The sequence below is a fragment of the Drosophila suzukii genome, chromosome X (assembly GCF_043229965.1).
Source record: "Drosophila suzukii chromosome X, CBGP_Dsuzu_IsoJpt1.0, whole genome shotgun sequence".
Classification (NCBI taxonomy): domain Eukaryota; kingdom Metazoa; phylum Arthropoda; class Insecta; order Diptera; family Drosophilidae; genus Drosophila; species Drosophila suzukii.
The window spans coordinates 23349611-23371874 of record NC_092084.1 but is presented as its reverse complement, the minus strand read 5'-3'; the positions used below and the strand labels follow the sequence as shown (position 1 = coordinate 23371874).

The window sequence follows — 22264 nt, the reverse complement described above, 5'->3', positions numbered from 1 at the left end:
ACTAAAATGTTGGGAATTGGCTTTTGGAACTATTTGATTGATTTCAGTTGACCCTTATCTTAATTGCTATGGAAATTTATTTCGTTTTGAGAAGTTTCTTCACTTTGAACTCTATTAGTTCGTTTAATTACATTTTTCATTGTCAACTGCCTGGGTTAAGTATTTATTTTTAATGCCTAAAATTTGGGCTTTAGTTCTAGATTGGTTTTCTCTAATTGTCTTAATAAGTCTTAATTTCGGGATTTTCAGCTTTATAATCTTAGATTGTGACTTATTATTTGAGCAATTACCTAGGTTGACCTAAAATTTTAATTGATTCCTTAAGATTTATTTTACCTACTTATTTGTTGAGTTATTTGCTCTGCTTTCAGTTTATTAAATCACTTGCTTGCTCTTGAACTCTGTGCAACTATTTAACCCTGTCGCAAAGATCAAATTTCATTTACTTTGCACTTATCTAGTGGTCTCGCCTTTTCGAGTGGCAAGTTGGGACATGGAGACCACTTTTTGGGGGCCCAGAAGAGACCGACGGGACTAAATGGGTTAAGGCCAGGCGGACGTGACAAAGGCTGACACTGTTGTTGGAGTTTTGCTGCGGTTGCAGGCAACTTTGCACCACACACACACTCTCTCCACATTTTCCCCAATTTTCCCCCATTTCCCGTGACAGTAGTGGGTAAGCGCGGGGCACAGGAAGCTGAAATGGTGCCCTGGTGATTTTGGGTTTTGGCTTTTCCGAAAATCTCATTATTCGAATCGAGTCCCGTCGTCATCCTGTTGCAATCAGCACCATCAATGGCATTAGGCGTGCTTGTGGATCGCAGATCGTTGGTTAAGTGGGGCGTATGGTTGCTTTTCTCCCCTCGCAAAAAGCTGGCTAAACGGAAAATTAAAAAAAAACCCCAAATGCGTGAAAAGTCCCAACGCAAGAGCAAAAAAAAAAAAAAAAAAAAACCGAAAATGAGAGGAGATTGCGCGGTGGATTTCATGTGGATTGAATGGATGGATGGATGGATAGATGGTTGGGTGGTTTCTGTTGGGTATTTTTGGCTGGGTGGCATCCGTCTATTTATTAGACATTTTGCGACAATTGCGAAACGCTATCCATGCAATGCTCACATTTGACTTCCAATTCACTTTATGGCATTTTTTATGTGTTTATGGGGCGATGGACACATCGATAGAGTGCTCCTCCCCCCACAAAACACAAAAAAAAGAAACGTGAAACATGGGAGTGGTCAAGCTCATAGATAACAAATACAGGAAAAAATACACACTTGCACACATCGGAGCTTGACTGGGGAAAAACACATTTCGAATTCGTTTTAAGTGCGACGCAATAAAATAAAAGCCCCCGGAAATGTCGACGGAGGAGCATCGCCGAGGGACCTCATCCTATATCGACTGTGCTGGGTATATATGGGCCTTTGTTCCTTTGCCAGTTGCATTCAATAAAAAAAATTCTGGCGAATTGCATGGCCTCAATATTGCAAAAAAAAAACGAAGAGAGAAGCGGCTAGCGAACCTCCAATATGAAGCACAAACAAGTAAAGGGAAATTTATGTGGCTCTAAGTCAAAACTACATTTATTAAAAGGGTATACCTATGTATCTTAAGCTTTTGGATTTGATTTTAATAATGAAACAATTGGAGGTGTTTTTTGGACTTTCCTTAACTCAAATTTAAAATCATTAAGAAAAGTACCTAAAAGTAGGCAATCCTATTTTAATATAAATATGCAGCATACTTTCTGGCACTATTTCAAATTGATTTCAAATCACCAAATGTAAATAAAAAAATCTTTAAAAATCCATGCCTTTATGCTTGAGAGGTTAACTTTTAAAGAGCTTCTCTAATACAGACATAAATTCTTGTGTTATACATATTTGTTTATGGTCATCCTCCATCTATCCTGTCTATTAGCACTCACCGATCCCTTGCGGCCCGGAAAGCTGAAGAACACATCCGGTCCGTTGCGATGTGGCATCTGCCGGAGGACGTTCAGCAGCTTGGCCGAGTGACGCGGCCACTTGCCATTGGTGGCCTTCATCGTCCCAAAGAGCAGCTTCAGCTCCTTCACCGTTATGCTATAGCTGGCCAGGACGCCCAGCATCTCGATGAGCAGATCTGAAAGTATATAGAGGTGGGTGGAAATGGAAAAGGGGTCAGTGTCAGTGGCAGATACACGTTTATGCAATCTATGTCGGGAGTTTATGAAACGTAAAAGACTTAAATTGCTAGATACTGTGAATGATGGACATTTATAAACCTTATTTTCTGGGCGTTAAGGGTTTTTTTTTTATTATATTTATCATTTATATAGATAAAGTCAGACCCTCGAAACTAAAAAAGTTAAATTTATAAAATTTCGTATACTATATTGTATTATTAATTTAGGTATTTGGGGTAATTTGGGGTTTCCAATTAAAATATGTATGACCTTTTTCTTGATTTTATTATTGCCGGCATAAACAAAGTTTGCAATACCGAGTTATCCAAGCTATATGTCCGATCCATTAAATGCGGAAAGGCCGGAAATGGGTTGAAGGCCTAAAGGATGTGTATAAATGCACCTGACAGCCTGCCAAACTCAACTAAGTGTGTAGGTGTTCGTGGGTGTTTGTGGCAACAATCAAGTTCCCGTTTTAGCTCAGGTGGCAAGTTGCAAATGCGAATGCAAATGCGAGACCGAATGCAAAGTCCTCGCGCTCATCCAAGTGGCAAGGACACAAGCTCTCACAGCGAATGCCAAAAGACCGAGGGGCGTGGCTGGTTGGTATGGGCGAAGGTGGGCGTGGCAAGGCCATCTTGGCTATATTGCATTAGATTTAGCATTGCCATTGCCAGGCACGAAAAAAACTACATGAAGGTCAGGAGGACGCAAAAATTTGCCACATAACAGTGATATTTTTTGGCTAATAATTATAAAAAAAATCTTGAAAAAGCGATCTAGAAAAGTATTTAAAGAAGAAGAGATTTCTATTTTGGAAGGATAAGCACTTGCAGCATTATAAATGTAATAAAACAAGGCCTTGTCTAAATATCCCTGCAATTATTCTTGACTAAAAACTATCTGCGAAATATTATTCAAAGCTGCTGCAGGACATTTAACTTCCAAGTTTCAATTGACTTGCAATATAAATTATGAAATTGTAATAGGAAAACTCCCATGGGGTTAAAAGTTTACGAACCGAAAACTACTTCCACCGTTCATCTATCTATGTCTTCAATGAGCCACGCGATGATGATGATGTTGTAGAAGATGTTCTTCCTTCTCGCTCACTCTCTCCCTTTCTATCTCACTCTGTTACAAGAAGTTATGCCCTGTCTCGCTCCATTTTCGTCATCTTCCTCTTGTGAGGGATGCATTTTCAATCAAGTTTAGCCAAAAGCTTGGCCAAATAGTTATTAATTCCGGAGTTCAAGCTGATTGCCTCCGCTGGCTCTACCTCTCTCTCTCTCTCTCTCTCTTTCTCTGTGTGTCTCTATTGCGGTCTCGCCTACTCCTCCGCCCACTTGCCACGCCCTGTTCCCGGGGGGCGGAGTGGGGTCGTCTGGTTTTCCAACGACTACTGCGCTATTCCCAAACTTCATTTGTAATGCACACTAATTGAAATGGGACGTTCGGGCCGTTTTAATGCTCGGACTGTTGGCTTACCTTCTGTTCTGCCCTCTCACTCGCTCCCATATTGTCCTATATTTACCTCCCACCACCCACCTATACGCACACACACACACACACACACACGCAGTGTTCTGCACCGAAAATATTATATATATAGTATATAACTCTATTTTATAAATTTAAGATACTATGTAGAGCTTAAACTACTAAATTTTCAGCCTTCAAATTGTTTACCAATATTCTTACTATGGTAAAGGTTTTAGCTAAGAATTGGTTTCGTCACCAGTACGAGTCATATTAGTAATATATTTTTGTTCTCAGCTTTTAAGGGACTGAAAGTTATATATTTTTAGGTCTAAGAAAACGTTTTGTAAATGATTTGTGACTTTGCTAACCGAATTTTGAAATCGCTGATGCTTTCGACTAACTGAACCATCTTCTAGACTATTTTATTTTTAAATACCCATTGGCCTGTCAATTATTTTTCAGGCCATTTTGGTTGCGTGAATTAAGAAAATGAGTAACCATCTTTGACAATATTTTATTGTTGAATACCCATTGGCCTATAGTTTATTTTCCAGTGCATTCACACGATTCAACACGTTTTTGGTTGCGTGAATTAAGAAATTGAGTAACTCTGGCAAGTTGAACCTGTGGGCCACTGGTTGACCCAAGTTATCCGACCTCCAACCTCGAGCCTCCCAGCCCCCACCACTGCCCATTCCCCTGCGGCATTCCCCAGACGACAATGTCGCCCAGTTGGTCCCCAGTTGGTATTCAGCCCCCCTGGCTTTTCCCTCATTTTCCACACACTTTTTCCCTTCCAACGCCACAGCTTCATCAGCATTTAATTACATTTTCCTTGGCATGCCAAAGTTTTTACTGCCCCAACTCATCATCATCATCAGCAGCTGCAGCAAGAGAAAAATCAGCGAGATGAGGGATATATATATATATATATAAGTCCTGACATATATATATATAAAGAAACTGGAGAAGGAGAAAGAAGTGAGAGCGTTTAACGCAACAATTTCTTTTATCAAATTTTTGCGATTGCATTGCCGAGTTTTCAAGCACTTAAAGTTAAAACTCAGAAAACTGGGCAATGAATCTTGTACCACACCAGTTACAGATACGGATACAGCTACAGATACAGATACCCACTCATACGCAGACATGTACTGCTAGGTTACACATATATGGAATCCGAGAAGTTGCTACTCTAAGCTCAACTTTGCCCGAGACAACGAACTTTTAACTTATCTAATTTCTTGGCAAGTGTCACGTTTTGGCATTTGTCAGGTGACACACACACGCATACATATATATATATATATATATATAGTGTAACGGTGAAAGGGGGTAGGGATGGGTGGGGATAGATAGAAATGCCTAATACACTGGACGGAAAAAAGGTAATTTCTAGAAAAGAAATGACCAAATCCCTAGTGGTTATCTAAACACTTCGAAGGGTGTCTAAAAGTGTGCTATAGACTATCTCGTATTATAAATATCTTATGGATTCATTTCAGTATACAAGTAACGCATACTTTCAGTGTTTTTTATAAGTGAGAAGGCAGGTTTTAAACCTTTATATTTACTTTAAAAAACATTTAAAAAGAGCGTTAAGCTAAATGAAAGCAAATAAATTAAAAGTCTGCTTATAAAGTGTCGTATGTCTTTCCCTCAGTGTATGTATGAAATTATGTCTTTGTTTGCGGCCTTCCTCCCCTTTCTCCGCTTTCTCCCCTTTCTCCTTTCTTCGGGCTTTACACACACGCACACATGAAGCTCAAAAGTCAGCGACTGCAAATTGACAGCAGTTACAGTTCGTTAAATGCGGAATGAAGAAGAGGTTGGGAAGGTTGGTTGGGTGGTGCAAAAGTGGGTGGCTGGGTATTTTGGGTGGTTAGTGGTGGGGTTGCTGGGATTTCGTGGAGACCGCAGATGTGTCATTGACTTAATAAAATCAAAATCAAAGCCAAAGGCACGCACATGCTTAAGGCATCATGTGTGTGTGTGTGTGTATTGGTGAGGGGGTGGGGTTGGGGTTGGGATTGGGGTTGGGGTTTTGTGGGTGGGGCAGAGGGTGGTGCAGGAGGCGGTGGGTGGTGGCCCAATGGGCGGGGCCAGCGTGGGTCGCTAATGAAGAGCAAATTTGCTGCCGAGCTGGGCCGTTCCATCAAAATCCCCACCCCCCATTTTCTCATGGCTTTTCAGTGTGGGTGGTTTTTGGGTGGTTTCTGGGTGGTTCGGTGGTTTTCCAAGGGGGGCACGCAACTGGGCGTGTCAGTGCTGCTGACAAGCGTGAAATTAATCGAGAGGCAATTCAGCGGACCAGACCAAACGCAAAACCGGAGTCAACTTGGCATCTATTCAGACCAGTCAAACAATGGCCGAAAAGTGTAAACTCCATTGTTCTGCGAAATGGAGAACTCCAAAATGCCCTGGCCAAAATTTTGATTAAGTACTGACCGAAAATGGTACGAATGCCTTTTATTATGCCTTTTGAATGAGGAATCATTAAAGCTAGGAATTAGTTTCTATTGTTTTTCATTGAGTTGGAAATTTTAATTTGAGTATTTTTCTGAATATTTGTTTTCAAACAATGTTGGAAGAAAATATTTGAGTATTCAAAAAAGTTTTGAAAATGTTGTACGAAAATAATTTAATTATTATATATATAGTTAATAAGTATTACAAATTCCATCACAGATTATCCAATAAGTTATTATTTCACTGTCATTTTTTCTAAAATCATTTATAAAAATGTCTAAAAGTATGCAGTGAAAAGGAAACGTAGTACCTGGTTATAAATACACAGGATTTTCGGATTAAACAATTTTGTTGCATACTTTTAGACACCTTTGTAAGTGTTTTCGAATATGTAAATATATAGAAAGATTTTCTCACCTGCCACAACCGTTTCGGAGCGCTGCAGGCGGACGAGGACATGCTCGATGAGGCCGACATCGGTGCAGGCCTGCAGATTGCGGACGCTTTTGCGCAGGATGGCAATGAATACGCTCCAAATCTCCGCCTGCAATTGGAAAGCAAACAAAAAAAATGCTTATTTTAAATGGCTATCAACAAATATAGAGATAAAGATTGTTTCTGTATAGAAGAGGAGAAGGAGGGTGCTGAAAAGCAGATCTCGAGAGAAAAAGTGTAGGGTGAAATCAAAGTATCAAGTGTATTGCTTTTGCCTTTTGCCCAGCTCAATAAGCAAAAGTAAAGTGGCTCACACAGATACAAGATTGCTAACACACTCACACTGGCACACACACAGATATACACACATACAGGGCAAACAAAGACAGGAAGTGGAAGGAAAGACCAAAATAAGCAGCTCACGCGCTCGAAAGTATGCAGCACTTATCTGCTGATTTTTCTCTCTTTCTCTTTCTCAAGTGTGCCTGTGTGCGTAAGAGTGTGCATGTGTTTGTGTATGTGTATGTGTGCCTAATGTAAACAGTCATTGAAATAAAGTAAAATAATGGAAAGTAATGGCAAAATAATCGCAAGCCAAGACCGAGTTTTCCTCTTCGAATTTCGTTTTTCCTTTCAGCATTATTGCCTCAATTCTGGAGAACAAAAACAAAGCATTTGACGGTTTTTTATGATTATTGCCATTGGCACACACACAAACACAAACAGAAACACTCACATAAACACACACACAAAAAGATACATTTGCAGAAACTGAGAAGATTGCACATTGATTGGCAATTGCAGAGAAAGCGTTGCGAATATCGCTTTGAATATACATTTCTGTATTTCATTTATTTTCTGCCATTTCGATAATAAGAAAAAAATACACCGAATTTGTGGGGAATTTCGTGTGACTAAATACGTGAATAAATACAAAAGATTATGGCCTGTATAAAGTCTGGCATTCTTTTAATTTTAGTCAGCCAATTCGAAATATTCAATGCAAAATCTGTTTTTCACTCTTATAACTTGACTGATAAATCAAATACTTTTATGAACTGCACTAAAATTAAATTAAAAAATCAATAAATGTATCAGTGTTGAGTATTCAAATGGATTTTTTTTGAGAATTCAAATATTATATACATTTAGATTATTAAAGCTTATTTTTCCCAACTGTTGTAATGTTTTGCTTATTTATCCTTTGGTTATCAGTTTTAAAGGTCGTTTAACGCTTCATTTATCGCAGCTCGTATTTTTCCTGTATTCCAGCTACTTTTCTCCTTTTTGTTTTTCTAATGTACTGAACACGCATAATTTAATTTACCGATTTATAAATTGCCCACAAAAGTTCATGCTTTTATGGGTTTTCCACCACATTTTCCTCCGGGGCTTGAAATTACACCTGGGATTTTAGAAAGCGGCTTTTGCCCATACAAAACGTACTTAAATAGCCAAAAATCAACGATGTACATACACACTATGTACTTTTGTGTGAAATCAGTAATACTCTCTCTGCATTTTAGTAACTGCACCGCAGGGCAATTGGTATTACCCAGGGTCCTTGGTCGTTTGCCAGCATTTTCCGCTTTCCCGGGAGTATTCTTCTTGCCCTTTGATTTTGGCCCTGATTTGCCAGATTCTCTCTGGCTTTCTGTTTGCCAAAAAACAACAATTTGTTGGCCAAAACTCATTTATTGCTGTTTGTTTAGCCATCGAAATTAAGTTTTATAGAGCTTGAATTGTTTGGAAATACATTTTAAAGGTTCTTAAATATAAAATTAATTTAACTGCGGCTTTGGTAATTTATGTTTATGATTTACATACATTTTAATCAAAATAATTGTGATAAAAGTACATGATAGTATATTTTCTCAAGAGAGATTTATACTTTAAAAGTATTTCAATCTATTTGTTTATTTCTTTTTTTTGCTAAAAGAAGCTTTAATTATTTTCTAACCATTAATTCGTTGAAATTTACAAACAATTAAATCAAGTTGGCCCACTATATAATAAAAATCTTTATATATTTTCTTTATTTTCCTTAAAGGTCTTAAATAATTTGATGTGGGATCTCTTTTTGCCCTATGAATAGGCTTATTCAGCATTTGCCTTTGTTATTTCGTGTTTATTTATTTTCTTTGTATTTTAGCCCATTTAATGTTTTGCTGCTGGCGAGATGAGAAAAACAACAGAACAAAAGTTGATTTGACGCCGTTGCGTTTTGTTTTTGCAGCATTATTTCTTAATAAGCGCCAAGCGGGGATTTTCCAGCGACTTCCCCGTGAATTTTCCACCACCCTCGTTTTTTTTTTATCCCCAACCAAATCTCCTCGAACAATTTGCTCCCCATTGAGGAGGAGAGATGGGGGAAGAGAGGTAAAGATAAAGAAAAAATTAAATAATAAGAGTAGAAACTTCAGTCAGATTTTATTACGTAATTGGGTAGCAATTTCTTCATGGCCCTGCAACAACAACAAGAGGGGCCAGAGTTGCCACAGCCACTGAGCACAAATTAAATTTGGCCTTTTCTACGCCACCCTGCTTTCCACCAAACCACCCCCCCCCCCCTGTCATTTTTTTTATCTGTCTCTCCTCCATCATTTTCCACGGACACAACCCCCCTTAAGTATGCTACAGAAATGCGGCTGCTTCTTTGAGCCGAGATTTTCCGACTTTTCCTTTCTTTTTTTTTGTTTTTTTTTCCGTTTTTTTTGTTGTGTTTTACTGCGGAACTCAGTCGAGCATTTTCATCTGCTTGTTGCTCGCTTTTCCTTGGCCAGGTTAAATTGAGCATCGCCTGTCCAGCGCGGCCGGTCAAAGGCCAAATGGAAGAAAATTAAAAATTAAGTGCAAAGTTTGCCAAGATTTTGTGTTGTGGCCCCGCAATCCTCGCCAAAATAGGCAAAATACCTATAAAAGCCACCAGCCAGAGAACAAGATAAAATTTATGCAATGGCAAAAGTTTAATTGCCCAGGCGTTGGGCGCCATTTCGGTCGACAGATAGAAAAATTGTACTCAATATAATGGTATTGCACTAAATGATAACGGATAAGTAATTGTTTAAACATTCTTTATTACAAAAAAAGTGTAACTGTGGGGATAGAAAAGATTTTATCAACAAATTATTAAATAAATAGATCCAAATATAATAAATATTTTTGAGAGGTTATAAGTTTATCACCCATACGCACTGTTGTTTTTGATCAAAAGTTCATTTTAATCTAAGTGCCATAGATTTTAACTGAATATGATTTTTTGATCTTCCCTGTTTTAAAAAATATTTTAAAGAAATCAAAAAGTTGACAAGGTTAGAAAACGGAAAATACATTTTTGGACTTGATTTTTTGAGGCATACGTGTCGTATGAGTAATTATTAAGGAAACTTTCAGACATTTATGCCTAAATCTTAAGAAAATGTTGCATTCAAAAAATCTATCTATCTAAGAATAAGAATATATTCACTCTATAAAATAAAAATATTTTAAATATTTTATTCTTACATCCAATTAAAATATTTTATATTAGTAATGTACCAACTTATTAACAAGTATATTTAATATTTTCTTGCAGTGCACAGTATCATGCAATTTATTTGCAATTTACTACAGTTGAACCTCCTCTTTCCACATGGAGACAATTTTCCTCTGCACTTTACTTTTTGTTTTGCACTCATTTTCCACTTTATCAGCGATTTGTGTGGGTCGTCTTGCTGTCTCCCTCTCTCTCTGGCTGTCTTTGGCTGTCCCTTTCTCTGTCTTTTGGTCCTTGGTCCTTTGGTCCTTGGCGCAGTCAAATCGTTTCGTTTCAATAGAATTTCAATAAATTTATCAACGTGTCTTGGCTTCCCCATCCCCTGCCCCTGACTTATTTTCTTCATGCCATGATGCCATGGATCGAGATCCATTCTCCGGTTTTTCCCCCGAAAGTACTCCGCCTCCCCCCTGATGATTTTCCATTTTCCATTTGCATCCACACCGTCTGGTTGAGCGTCTGCGATTTTTCCTTTTGGCCCGTCGAGCAGAAACGGGCAATCGGTCGTATACTTTATCAGGCGACAGCGCATCGTTTGCATGCCTGCAGTGCGAGTTTTTCCTTACTTTCCAACCCCCCCCCCCCTCCATTTTCTTCGTTTTTCCTTACTGGGGTGGGGAGGGGGGGGGTTTACCCACCCCCTGAACCTGACGCTTCGTTACCCCTATTCAATTTCAACACCCGCCCGTCTCTATCTTTATGTCATCTTTTTAGTGCCGAGCTGCAATCTCCTTCCTTTTCCTCAATCTCCTTCTTGTCTTGGGCAATGCGCTTATGTGCTTCCTTCCTGCTCCTGACTTTTCACCCATTTTCCACCCAATTTTTCCCAGCATCCCCCTGAAAACGTGCCGCCTGGCAAGCCAACTGGTTTTCCCTTTTTTGCAAATCTGCTGCGGCTCTAACGGAAATTTATTATTGACAGCATCTGCCGCTGCAATGCAAACACAACTGTGTAAGTAGTAGGGTTTTGAGTTTGCTGTAGGAAAATGGGGGAAAATATGGGGGGTATCTGGAGGAAGGCAGCTATATCCCCACATACATATAGCGCATATACGCACATGCAAAATGCCAGAGTCGGCAATTTTGCAGACTAAGTAGCGTGCGCCTTCTTCATCTCGGCAATGTCTACTGGCTGAATGGCTGAATGACTGACTGAAATGGCAAAGACACTGACTGAAATTGACGTTCTGCCACGGCTGATGTGCATAACATTGACACAAAGTGCAGTCCGTGGCCAAAAAGGGGGGAAAAACGGGGGAAAAACGGGGCGGAAAACTCCGGGAAACGGCTCCTTCGATTCTGGTGAGTCATCAAAGCGAGACAGGCGAACAAAGTGGCGGTTTTAGAATGCCCATCAATGTTTATGGGGGTGTTAAAAAAAAACATTCATGTAACCAATCATTTCAAAGTAGGATTATATGTGAAATCATTTTTTAACATCCACTAATACTTTTTTTTTTCATGAAATGTTTAAATGTAATTTTAGATGTCTAAAAGTATGCAACAATATATTTTAAACTCAGAAACACAATGAATTCATTGCAAGAGCCTAGTATCCTTTATTCACTGCATACTTTTAGACACCTTATATGAAATTTATAAGTGATCTAGTGATTTGAGTGTTGCCCCCAATTATTATTATTATTATATTGTCCTCAATCTAATTATGGTTTTACACAAAACATTTGGAACCAGTGAAGGATTGCGGGAAAATGGATGTTTAAGAAATTATTTCACATATGTATATTCCGACGTCTAAATATTTTAAATTATTTCAATTTCGTTGGCTAACCACAAAAATAAAATCATATTGTTGAACATATTCAGTATAACCAACCAATGTTTAACAAAATGAAGCCATTGAATCGAAACAAATTTGATAACTGCAATTGACAAACAAATAATTCCACATAAGCCAATCAACTTGAATGCTTTTAACCTAACAGATTGTTATCTGTTACTTTATAAAACTCAAACAATTGTATAGAGATTCAAAGCAAAACGAACTGACAGCTATCACTGTTTTGCAATCATGAATAATTTAATACACCTGAAAAGTTGGGCCAAATCGTTTGCGACAGTTTATGTGGGGTTGATGTATAGAACCGGATGGCAGTTCCTGGATAGATTGCCGTATCTTTAATGGACGTCCTGTCAGTTGATGTTATTGTACATGATGATGTTGTTGTTTCGTCCTTGCTCGTTGCAACGACTTGAACTCGAACTCTGGCACGTTGCTACGTTGCCACTCAAGTGCCAAGTGACAAAGGGCAATCACTTGCCCTGACCTCTGACCCCTCCCCCCCCCTCTTTGCCTTTGTCCCCCTCAACAACATCCGCTTCGCAACTTCACTTCCCCTCAAGTTAATTACTGCAAAGTATTCCATTTCAATTTTGTTTTCAGGCACATTTCCTAATTTATATAATTAATTTATGTCAAGAGGTTGAAGGGTTGAGGTATTCCGGTTTTTTCTTTAATGACAATAAATATATTTTCGCTTCATGTTTGTTTTCCTGAAACTTCTTTTCTACCAAGTTTTGTTACACTGAAGTACATAGGGTTAAAACCAAGGACTATGAAAAAATTCAGAGGGCCTTTAAATTTATTTTTCATGACTAGATAAAATAGAAAAAATTCTAAGAACTTGTTTCCCTTTACTCCAAAATATTCCATGTTGCTTAGTTTTACATCTTCCTTTTTTCGTGGTCATTTTCTAATGATTTTTATTTTGTCACTGGGTTTGTTTGCCCTCAAAAATTATCTTTCGCAAATTAAAAGTTTTCTACTGCTGCGAGGGCAAAGGCAAACAAAGTTCGATGAGGCATTCAACCTTTTTTTTGGTTTTTCTTTGGGTGGGAGACAACAACAATCTACTAACAAGTTAATTGAGAGCAATTTTCAGTTCTCTCGTCGTTGAATTAAATTTCCCTGGAAAACTGTGAAAAGTGGGTGGCAATTGGGGTGGAGATGTAATTAAGAAGTGACCGAAACCGATTCCGGAGACCCAAAAGCACGTTGTCCCTGCTCAGTTGGCCATTAAGGTGTCACAAATTGAAGGCAAGCTGCGAAAAACGCGCTCAAAGTCGCGCGAAAAATCTCTGACGCCTGACGGAGTCAAAAAAATAAAATAAAAAAAATAATACGAAAAAATCTTAAAATAAGAAATCCAAAAAGGACGAGTGGGATGAAAGTAAAGAAGGTTCAGTGGGAAAAAAAAACGAATTATGTCAACCCTTTGATGCTGTCAAGTGCCGCAAATTGAATTATGCACAAAGAAAAGGTGTCGCCAAAGTCAACAGACTCTGTTTTCCCCTTTTCCCCATATTTAACACAATCCTTTTTTTTTTTTACTTAAGAGCACTTTTCTTAAAAAACAGTTCTGAGAGTTCTCTCTCATTTAAAGTAGAAACATTTTCCTACAACTATTTCATTATTTCTTTAAGATTTAATAGATTTTCTTCTACGTAGTTTAAAATCTATTTGAAAAAATAAAGTAAATCCCTAAGATTTTAAAGATACTTTTGAGAAAATATTTAAATATTTAATTAAAATATTTATGTTAACCAAAGACAATGGAATATGCTCAATTTTCCGGCATTCTGAACCACTGTCGAGAACGTGGCTTTTTACAATTAACTCTTATGCAAATAAAGTTCTGTTTTCGACCGCAGAAAGGCATACACAATGTCGTCCAAAGGAAATGTGATCCCAAATCTGAATCCGTATCTCGAATCTGACGCGAATCCAAATTCCCCCAGCGAAGCCAATGGGAATCGCATTAAAATTTCTCGCATAAATCGCAAAAAGCATTTGGGGTTTTCGAGTATGAGAAAGGGGAAAAGTGGAAAACAAAAGGAAGCTTTCATTGAAGCGGAGTGAGGGGAGAGGGGAGGGGGGGGGGGGGATCAGGTGGTTTTTCCAAGGGGGTGGTGGCGGTGTCGTGTCAAACATGAAATTCAATTGTGCTGGCAAAAAGTGGTCGAAAGTGCTGCTACCATATGGGTCGTACCAACGGCAGTAGAGGGTTAAGCGGAAGCAGCGCATTTGTGCAAAAGTTTCACGTTGACATTTCCATAATAATTTTCTTTTCATTCTCTCTTGGTTTTTTTTTTTTTTTTTTTGTTATTTTTTGCTCCTTTTACTCACTCCTTTCTTTTTTTTGCCACTCTCTGTGATATTATTTGGGATTTTTTTTGTCGGCCGCAGAAAGTTTGCATTGCTTTTGACGCACGACTGAGTAGCGGAAGTGGGCGGTGGGTTGGAAAAAAAAAGGAGGAAATACCGAAAGGAGGGGCGTCAAAAGTGGGCAAGGCTAACCCCTTGTCGCCGAGTTGACCCCTTTTTCCCTACTCAAAAGCATCAGCTTTCGGCTGTTGCCTTTTTGCATATTGATGAGACTGAGAAATCTGTAGGATCTGGATGGAAAATGGAAAATCTGAAATCTAAAATCTCAGTTGCCAAAGGGTATAGAGTGGGGAGGGGGAGTTGGGGAGTTCTGGTAAGGGGCGGGTTGAAAGACGCGTGTCAAAATTGAATGACAAAACTCATGTGTGTGCGGCATTTTGTCGCTAAAACCCCTTCTTCTACTCCATTTTTTTTTTTTTAACATTTTCCACCGGCGACACATGTGCGTCGATGCTAAGCCCACAAGCCAAAAATGCAAAGCAGCTCAAAAAGTATTTCCAAACAGTTTTTCACAGCGACCGCTAAATCCAGACATAACGCCCACTCTCCGCCCCCTGTTTTCCCCGCCCCTGCGATCGACCACGCCCATATGGCTCGTGTGTTTGCCCTAAGGCCTTGGCGGAACCAAAAGAAGAAGAACCTCTAAACTTTATACATTTTTCATGGCTGGCAGCAAAGCGGAAAAGCAGCATAACAACAAAATAAAATAATAAAGAAAAAAAAGAAAACAAAAATAAGCAAAAAAAAACCATGAGCGAGGAAAAAGGAAAACAGCCTTTCTGCGGCAAAAAAAATTCCATAGCAGTTGGATCTAGAATTTTTTTCAAAGAAATGCACTCTAATTGGCATTTAACCTGAGATTTGTCAAGGCCACCGGATGAAACTGCGGAAGAAAAGAGGAAAAACAAAAAAAAAATCCACGAGAATGGATTTTAAACCTAAAACTACAAAAAAAGTAAAAGTAATTTCTAACTTTAAAGTGAGTACCTTAAAAAATTAAAAAAAAAAATGGTGCTGAAAGTTAAATATTTAATCAAAAATTGAACTATTTTATCTGTTACCTCTAAATATTACAAATAATAAATGTATAAATAATTTTAAAAAAATAAATCCGTAAATTTAAAAGACGTAGAAATAAAAATTCTCTTAGAAGTCAAGTTGTTCTACAAAAAGTTAACGACTTTCTTTCCTTTCTTTTCCTCCATTTTGCATTCCCTTTCTTTTAATCACCTCCACCCCTGGCCAATAATGTGCTTTTAATTTCAATTGAAATTAACTTCCAAGTTCGCTTTTGATTGGCTATATAAAACTTCTATTGCCTATATGCTTTGTGCATCAAAAAATCCGCCAAAATACCCTGAACCCATCGTACTTAAAATGCTATTAACTCAAGCGAAAAGCACAAAACGCAAACAAACAAAAAAAAAAGTGAAAAGAAGGAAAAAAAATATTGAAACTTGTGCGGCTTTTGGGATTTTCGGCTACGCTATTTCGGCCCATTTCACTCCAGACCATTTTTGGTAATTCTATTTTTCCTGCGGAGAAGAGGCGTCTACTTAAAAATACATTTACACTTTAATGACGCCCGCGCGTCGGTCTCAAAAAGCGCACAGAACCCAGAGAGCCGAAGCAAAAACAAATCAAAAAGAAATTAAATGACCTTTTCACATGCCAGACAATTCTTTAAACTCAACGGGTGGCCACCCAGGACGAAAACCACCGCAAGGCCGGGTGTAACGGTTTCCATGGGCGGCGGGTGGTTTGCTGACGGCGGAAGGGGGGTTTGGAAGGGGGACAGTTCAGCCATGGGGCATGGGGGTCAGGTTCGGGTCATTCAATGTATTTGACTGTCGTCGTTGCCATCGCCGTTGTCCCCTACGTGACGAGTGCTGCCAATAACAAAAAATAAAACAAGAAAAGAATTCCAAAGGGGGCTCCAAAAGAAGAAAGAGTGGACTAAAATCGGATTTCAAGAAAATATAGAATGTCAAAAGGTTAAATACCCTAGTAGAGCTGAAATATCACCAGCAAATATAAAAATCACAGGGTTACCATAGCATTTTTGAGTCGTAGTGTTACCAGGCTCACATTTGCCTCACCAGCGAAATTAAGTGTGACCAGTCTTTGAGTACCAATATACTCAAAATGAGTTCAAGCACTGTGATAATAATATGTCATCAATAGAGTGAATTATTAACCGCCAAAGTTGAAATAGCCCCAAAAAGGGTATACAAAAATCAAACAAATCGACGAAAAAGAGACGGGCAGAAAAGCATATCGCCAGCGACACAAATGTAATAAAAGGCGGCATCAAAAGGCCAAAAACACACAAAAGGCAACGCTGCCAATACAAATGCCAGGTCCTGGCTAATGTTGAACCCATTTCAAAGTGTGTCCTTCCTGCCCAATCTCTCCCCTCTCCTTCTCTCCTCCATATCTGTCTCTTCTTTCCTTATCTGTCCATCTCTTTTTAGATGGCTGCCTGCCTGCCTGCCTGGCAATCCTTGCTCCATGTCCGTTGTGTCCGTAAAACTTTTGTTATTCTTGTGTGCATTTCAATTCGACTCTGTCCCCCTTGCCGTCCGTCTCATTTTTTTTTCTTTTATCCCTTCCATTTGCCGCACCTCCTTTCGAGGCAATCACAATTCATATTTAATGGCGAGTTCGATTCCGGCTGCCCCACAGTGGCTTTGGCATTCAGGGCCTTGACTTGCCTGACTTGCAGCAAGCTACTTGCATTTCAATTGATTCAACTCGCTGTCAAAGTATGACCAGACTTAAATGAGCAAAAACGGTATAAATAAGGGTAATAAGAATATTTTGAATATAAATGCCAAAACTGAGGGACCAGTAAAACCAAAAGGTACATACAATCAAGATGCAATACAAAAAATCAAAATACAAGTAAAATCCCATAAAATCTTTCTGTTGCAGTGTGACCAATCTGAAATATATTGCAATTTTTCACACCACGATTGCAAAATAATAACTTCAAGCGAACTGAAACTTTTCCCGCCTGCCAAACAGACCAAAACAAGTAAGCACAAAATAAATCCCCCAAAGAACGCCGCCATAACATAATCTTCTTATGCTCATTGCTCAGCATTACACAAAATACAGTCACACTGGCAAATGGAAAAACCCAGTGCTACCAAACAACAACAACAAGAACAACAGCTAAAACATCGATGGGTAGAGGGCGGGCCCGAATAGAAATGGAAAACTTATAAAATATCTGCGAGGAATACAAATTCAATTCATGAATAAATTTCATGTATAGCCCTTGGCTGCTGCTCCCTATTTTATGTATTTTATAGCATGTGCCTCCGTTATGTTGTTGAGGTTGCCGGGGATACCAAAGAGGATAACGCAGAAGTGGAGGGCATCTGCATATCTGCCTGACTTTGGCATTGCCGCAGAGGCACCACCAGCAACAGCAGTTGATGATTTACCAACGGGCCAACACATACTCCATATAATTACGTCGCGGTCTAGACTTTAAACCCTGGGTTAGGTTTTCCCCACCATCCTTGGCCGAAAGTTGCCAACTGGCAACGAAAATTCGTTGGCTGGCACTGACTGCCACTGCCAACATAATCACAAGTTAATCCTCCGTGTAACTTTACCACCAGCAACTGGGCATTTGGGCAACGGAGTGGTTTTTTTGGGGCGGGGGATGCAGGTTGGAAAACGTGGACGCCCCTGTTCGAATGTAGATAAGCAGCCCTAAGCCAAAGATACAACTTTCAGATACTTGCCAAACTGAAATGTTGCGATGGCTTCGCACTCCCTCAAAAAACAGCAGCCAAAGCGGCAGCTTAAAAATGTTTCATTTTTATCGCAGCCAGTCGGAAAACGAAGAAGGGAGAGGTGGAAATTCCTTAGCTGTAATGCCAAAAGGAAATCTCTTTGCTAGGGTTTCCCTACCCGTCAAGAGGATATCTTTATCCAACTTTGATGTTTGACTTAACTCCGAGCACAGAAGTAAAGGTATCTGAGTGGAAAACTTAAAATATGGCAATGCTTGAAAGCCACGCAAAAGAAGAATAAAGCTGCTTGCTGGTGTGACCAGACTCACTTAAGATTCAGAAAAATATATCATTGGTAATTAAATGAGAAAGGCCGTTAAAATATATGAGCTGTAGGCAAGCACCAAATATAAAGCATAAAATGTTTGCCAAAATACACTAACCACTTTAGAGTGACCAGAAAGTGTGTGCTAGAGTGACCAACATTTAGAGTGAAGCAAAAACATCAGAAATAAAACCGTATATTTATAAAGTGACTTAATACAACTCCAGTATGTCTAAAGCCTTAGGCTAGAATATAATAAAATACCCAACCATATCAAAGGTCTATCCTGTTCATTTTTCAAGGACCAGGACCACCATCGCCTCGGTCATTGCTTGCAGCTTTAACAACGTTATTTACAGCTCCGGATGGAGAAAGAAGGAAAAGGTGAATGCAAACGACAACGAAACGAGGGGAAAACAAAGAGCGGAAACCAATTCGACGAAAGGTGAAAGGTGTTCGTCTGTTGATTCGACCCTCCTTTTAACTCCCAATCCAAACCCGCCTCGAACTTTAACCGCAGAAATCAGCTGGAGGTCCTGGACCATTTCTTCCTGCCCCCTTCTCGTCGACACTTTGGCTCTGTGTTCCTTTTCAGCTCTTTTCGACTGTGGCAAGAGTTACGCAAATTGCTGAGCTGGCAAAGGCTGTAAAATTTTATTGGGCATACACACAGCCGACGAGCCGGGACAAATATGCGGTGGTTCGGCCGGGGGAATGGGGTTATTTTGTAGCTTCTCCCCGCTTCTGGTGACTGGTGGGCCGCATTACGGCCTTAATTTCCAAAAGAAGCTTTGATCTAAAAGGGAAAACACGAAGACGACGACCACGGGGCGATGAATTTATTGTCGAGAGTATAAAATGTTATGGCCGTCAGGTAAAGGCCCACAAAAAAAAAACGAAGGAAGAGGAAAAGTAAAGGGCTTAGCGGGGGCGTGTCACCTGTCGGCGGGACAAGGACTAAAACTGTTATTTGCACTTGGCTCAGTTACGTGCCGAATCAATTGAGCAACGGCTGATGCTGAAATATCAGGGGTGTTGTTAAGCGGGGGTTTGGAGGGGACCTTACAGAGGGGGGCACCCATTTCAGGGGACACACGACTGGGCACTGTAGTTGGGCATAAATCATTTAAGTCGCCTCCTTTACATGCAAAATGTTTACTCGACACCAGTTGGAAAACGACAAAGGAAACAAAATTATTTGACCAAGTCTTAGGATCGAAATATGAAATACCCTAGTTATAAGATTTAGTCAAGTGTATAGGAAAACTTTTTATGGAAATATTACCAATGGAAACTTTTTCTAATGGTTTACAAATCTTATTGACCAGAATATCAACAAAAAGGCAAGAGATTATAATACCATTTAAGAAAAATCTGATGGATATATCTGTTATGTAGATATTAAATGCAAATTTATCTAAAAAAGGAATATGAAACTATATCAAAATATATATTACTATTATATTTGATATAGTTCAAAATTTATAAAAAAAAGCGATATGGAAACTTTTTTAAAATCGGAAATTTTAAAATTTCGAAACCTGAGTATCATACTTTTAAACATAAACCTGATAGTTACAGCTATAATGTAGATATTAAATGCAAATTTCTCTGAATAAGCAGTTACAAAGTCAGAATTTTATATAACTTACAAGAATGGAGTTATCCCATCCTTGTAAACTTTTAAGACTAACATGTAATGCCCCATGAAAGGCTGGCATAAAGCGAAGGGCCCATAAAATTGCTGTAAATTCAGTGGGTGATTGCCGTGTGGTTGAATGGGTGGTTGGGTGGTTGGGTGGTGCTATTGGTGGCCCACACCTGCCTCGCATGCCAAATGAAGTAAAAGATCTTGGCGCCGGAAAATCTAACAACGTTGCCACACCGGGTGATGCATATTTGATGCTTGTTTTACATATGCCAACAATCCAGGGACACATGCTCGAAGCAGCCTATCCTAACCCACCCAAACCCAAAACCACCCACCCAACCACTCAACCATACACGCACACTTTGCCAAAATTTGTCACTGACAATTTTCATTAATTTAAAAAGCCAAATAAATTGTGAAGCTTCAACCGCAACAAGAGCAAACATCTATGCCAACAAAGCGGAAACAAGCAACTGACGCATATCATTAAAGAGTAGTTACTGTGGGTGGTGCTGGGTGGTTGTGGGTGGGAAATGATGGGGGTGGCTACTGGCTACTGGGCGTAAGGTATGCATATGTAAGACGCCTTTAAATAGATAGCTTGTTTGTGACGCACAAATAAACACACTTACGCACTTGAAGGCAGGTAAAAGATGGCAGAAGCCACATGCCACCACCACCCACAGAAACCACCCATCTACCCATCCACCCACACAAACACAACCACACACTGTACGCACACCTAGGCAAAATCAGTGCCAAAGAGATGAAGTGCTCTGAAAATGTTTAATAAAGCTTTTTCCCAAGAAACCAACTTCAATTGCACATGTGCTACAGATATTGTTATCCTAGAATTTATTTAAAATTTTAAAGACATTTCATTGTCAAGAAAATGGTATACAAAATAAAAACACTTAGTTCTTTATATATAAAAATATTTATAGAATGTTTTTAGCCCGACACTTAATTTGAATCAACCAGAGAAACAAAAGAGATAACATATATATTGGCATAATTACAGAAAACAACCATTTATGCAAGAACCAAAAATATTCAAGTAGAAACCAAAATTTCCTATGTACATATGTTCTGACAAATAAAGTTGAAGACCAGCTTAATTAACAGAAATAATAAATATTATCCAAGGATTAAAGCAACAAAATCAAAAAATATATTGCTAATATGTGAAAGAAACCCAAATTGAAAGATCATTTATTACAGAAATAAGCACTGCATACCACGAAATGTAATCAACCAAAATCAATATTCCTCAAGTTCTTACATATAAAGTTGGAGAAATGAATAATTACCACAAATATTTCATATTTTCCAAAGTTGAATGCAAAAAATTCAGATTACGTGTTGTTATGCTTCTGGTAAAATGTGAAAAATTCGCAAAATGCAATTTGATATTGTGAAGCACGCTAAAGTGCGAAATAAATTTCGTTATCCATGGAATATTTTTTTATTTCTTCTTTTAAATATATATATATTTTTTTATAATTTATTCACTCCGTTTTTCCAGTGGTTTCAATTCAACAATTTCAAGGGGGTCAACGAACCGACGCAATGTAAATTCATAAAGCAGCAACTTTGTTGCACTAGCTGTTTGCCTATACGTATATATATTTATGTGCATTTAAGTGTGTATATATATATGGATATATAGCTCCTGTGGCATCAACTTCCGATGTCTGCGCCTTCGCACTTTTGGATGACACCGGTAACAACCAGAAAACCAGCCACCCACTCAGTTTTGCCAGGAGAAAACACTTCCTGTCATCACACACACACACACACACACACACAGATGTGTGTTTAAGTGGGTGTGGGGTGGAAAGTAAAAAAAAAAAATGAGAATAACCACCCACACACATGTGAAAAGTTACTGGATCCTTTCGCCAGCAGTCATGCTAATAATTTGATGGCACAAGCGAGCGAGCAGCGACAACGTCAGGTGTAAAATATTGTTAAGCGCAAACACAGGAGCACCCAGAAACACCCAGAAACACACAACACCAGCCCAGCCAACACACACAAATGCACTGAAAAAAAATAGTAAAACTCATAATTTTCTAACAGCAATTACACACAAGCTTCAAGTCAAAGATGTATTGCATGACCTATAAATTAGTTCTCTTTCAAATATTATTTTGGTGAGGAATATCATAAAAATTCTTTTAAATTCCAAGCAAGCGGCTTTCAATTATTTCAAAATTGTTGTATTTATTTTATATGTATTTTTATACTTTTTACTACCTT

At 38.8% G+C, this 22264-nt stretch overlaps 1 protein-coding gene across 17 annotated transcripts in view; it reads right to left on the bottom strand.

The window, feature by feature from the left end:
• Positions 1–22264, bottom strand: part of rg (A kinase anchor protein rugose) — a 193888-nt gene that overhangs the window by 31772 nt on the left and 139852 nt on the right. For all 17 annotated transcript variants that reach the window (XM_017067576.4, XM_017067580.4, XM_065867741.2 and 14 more), the window contains 2 exons: positions 6539–6665; positions 1931–2127 (listed from right to left, as the gene is read on the bottom strand). In XM_017067576.4, coding sequence (XP_016923065.2) covers positions 1931–2127; positions 6539–6665 — 324 coding nt within the window. The remainder of the gene's footprint in view (positions 1–1930; positions 2128–6538; positions 6666–22264) is intronic.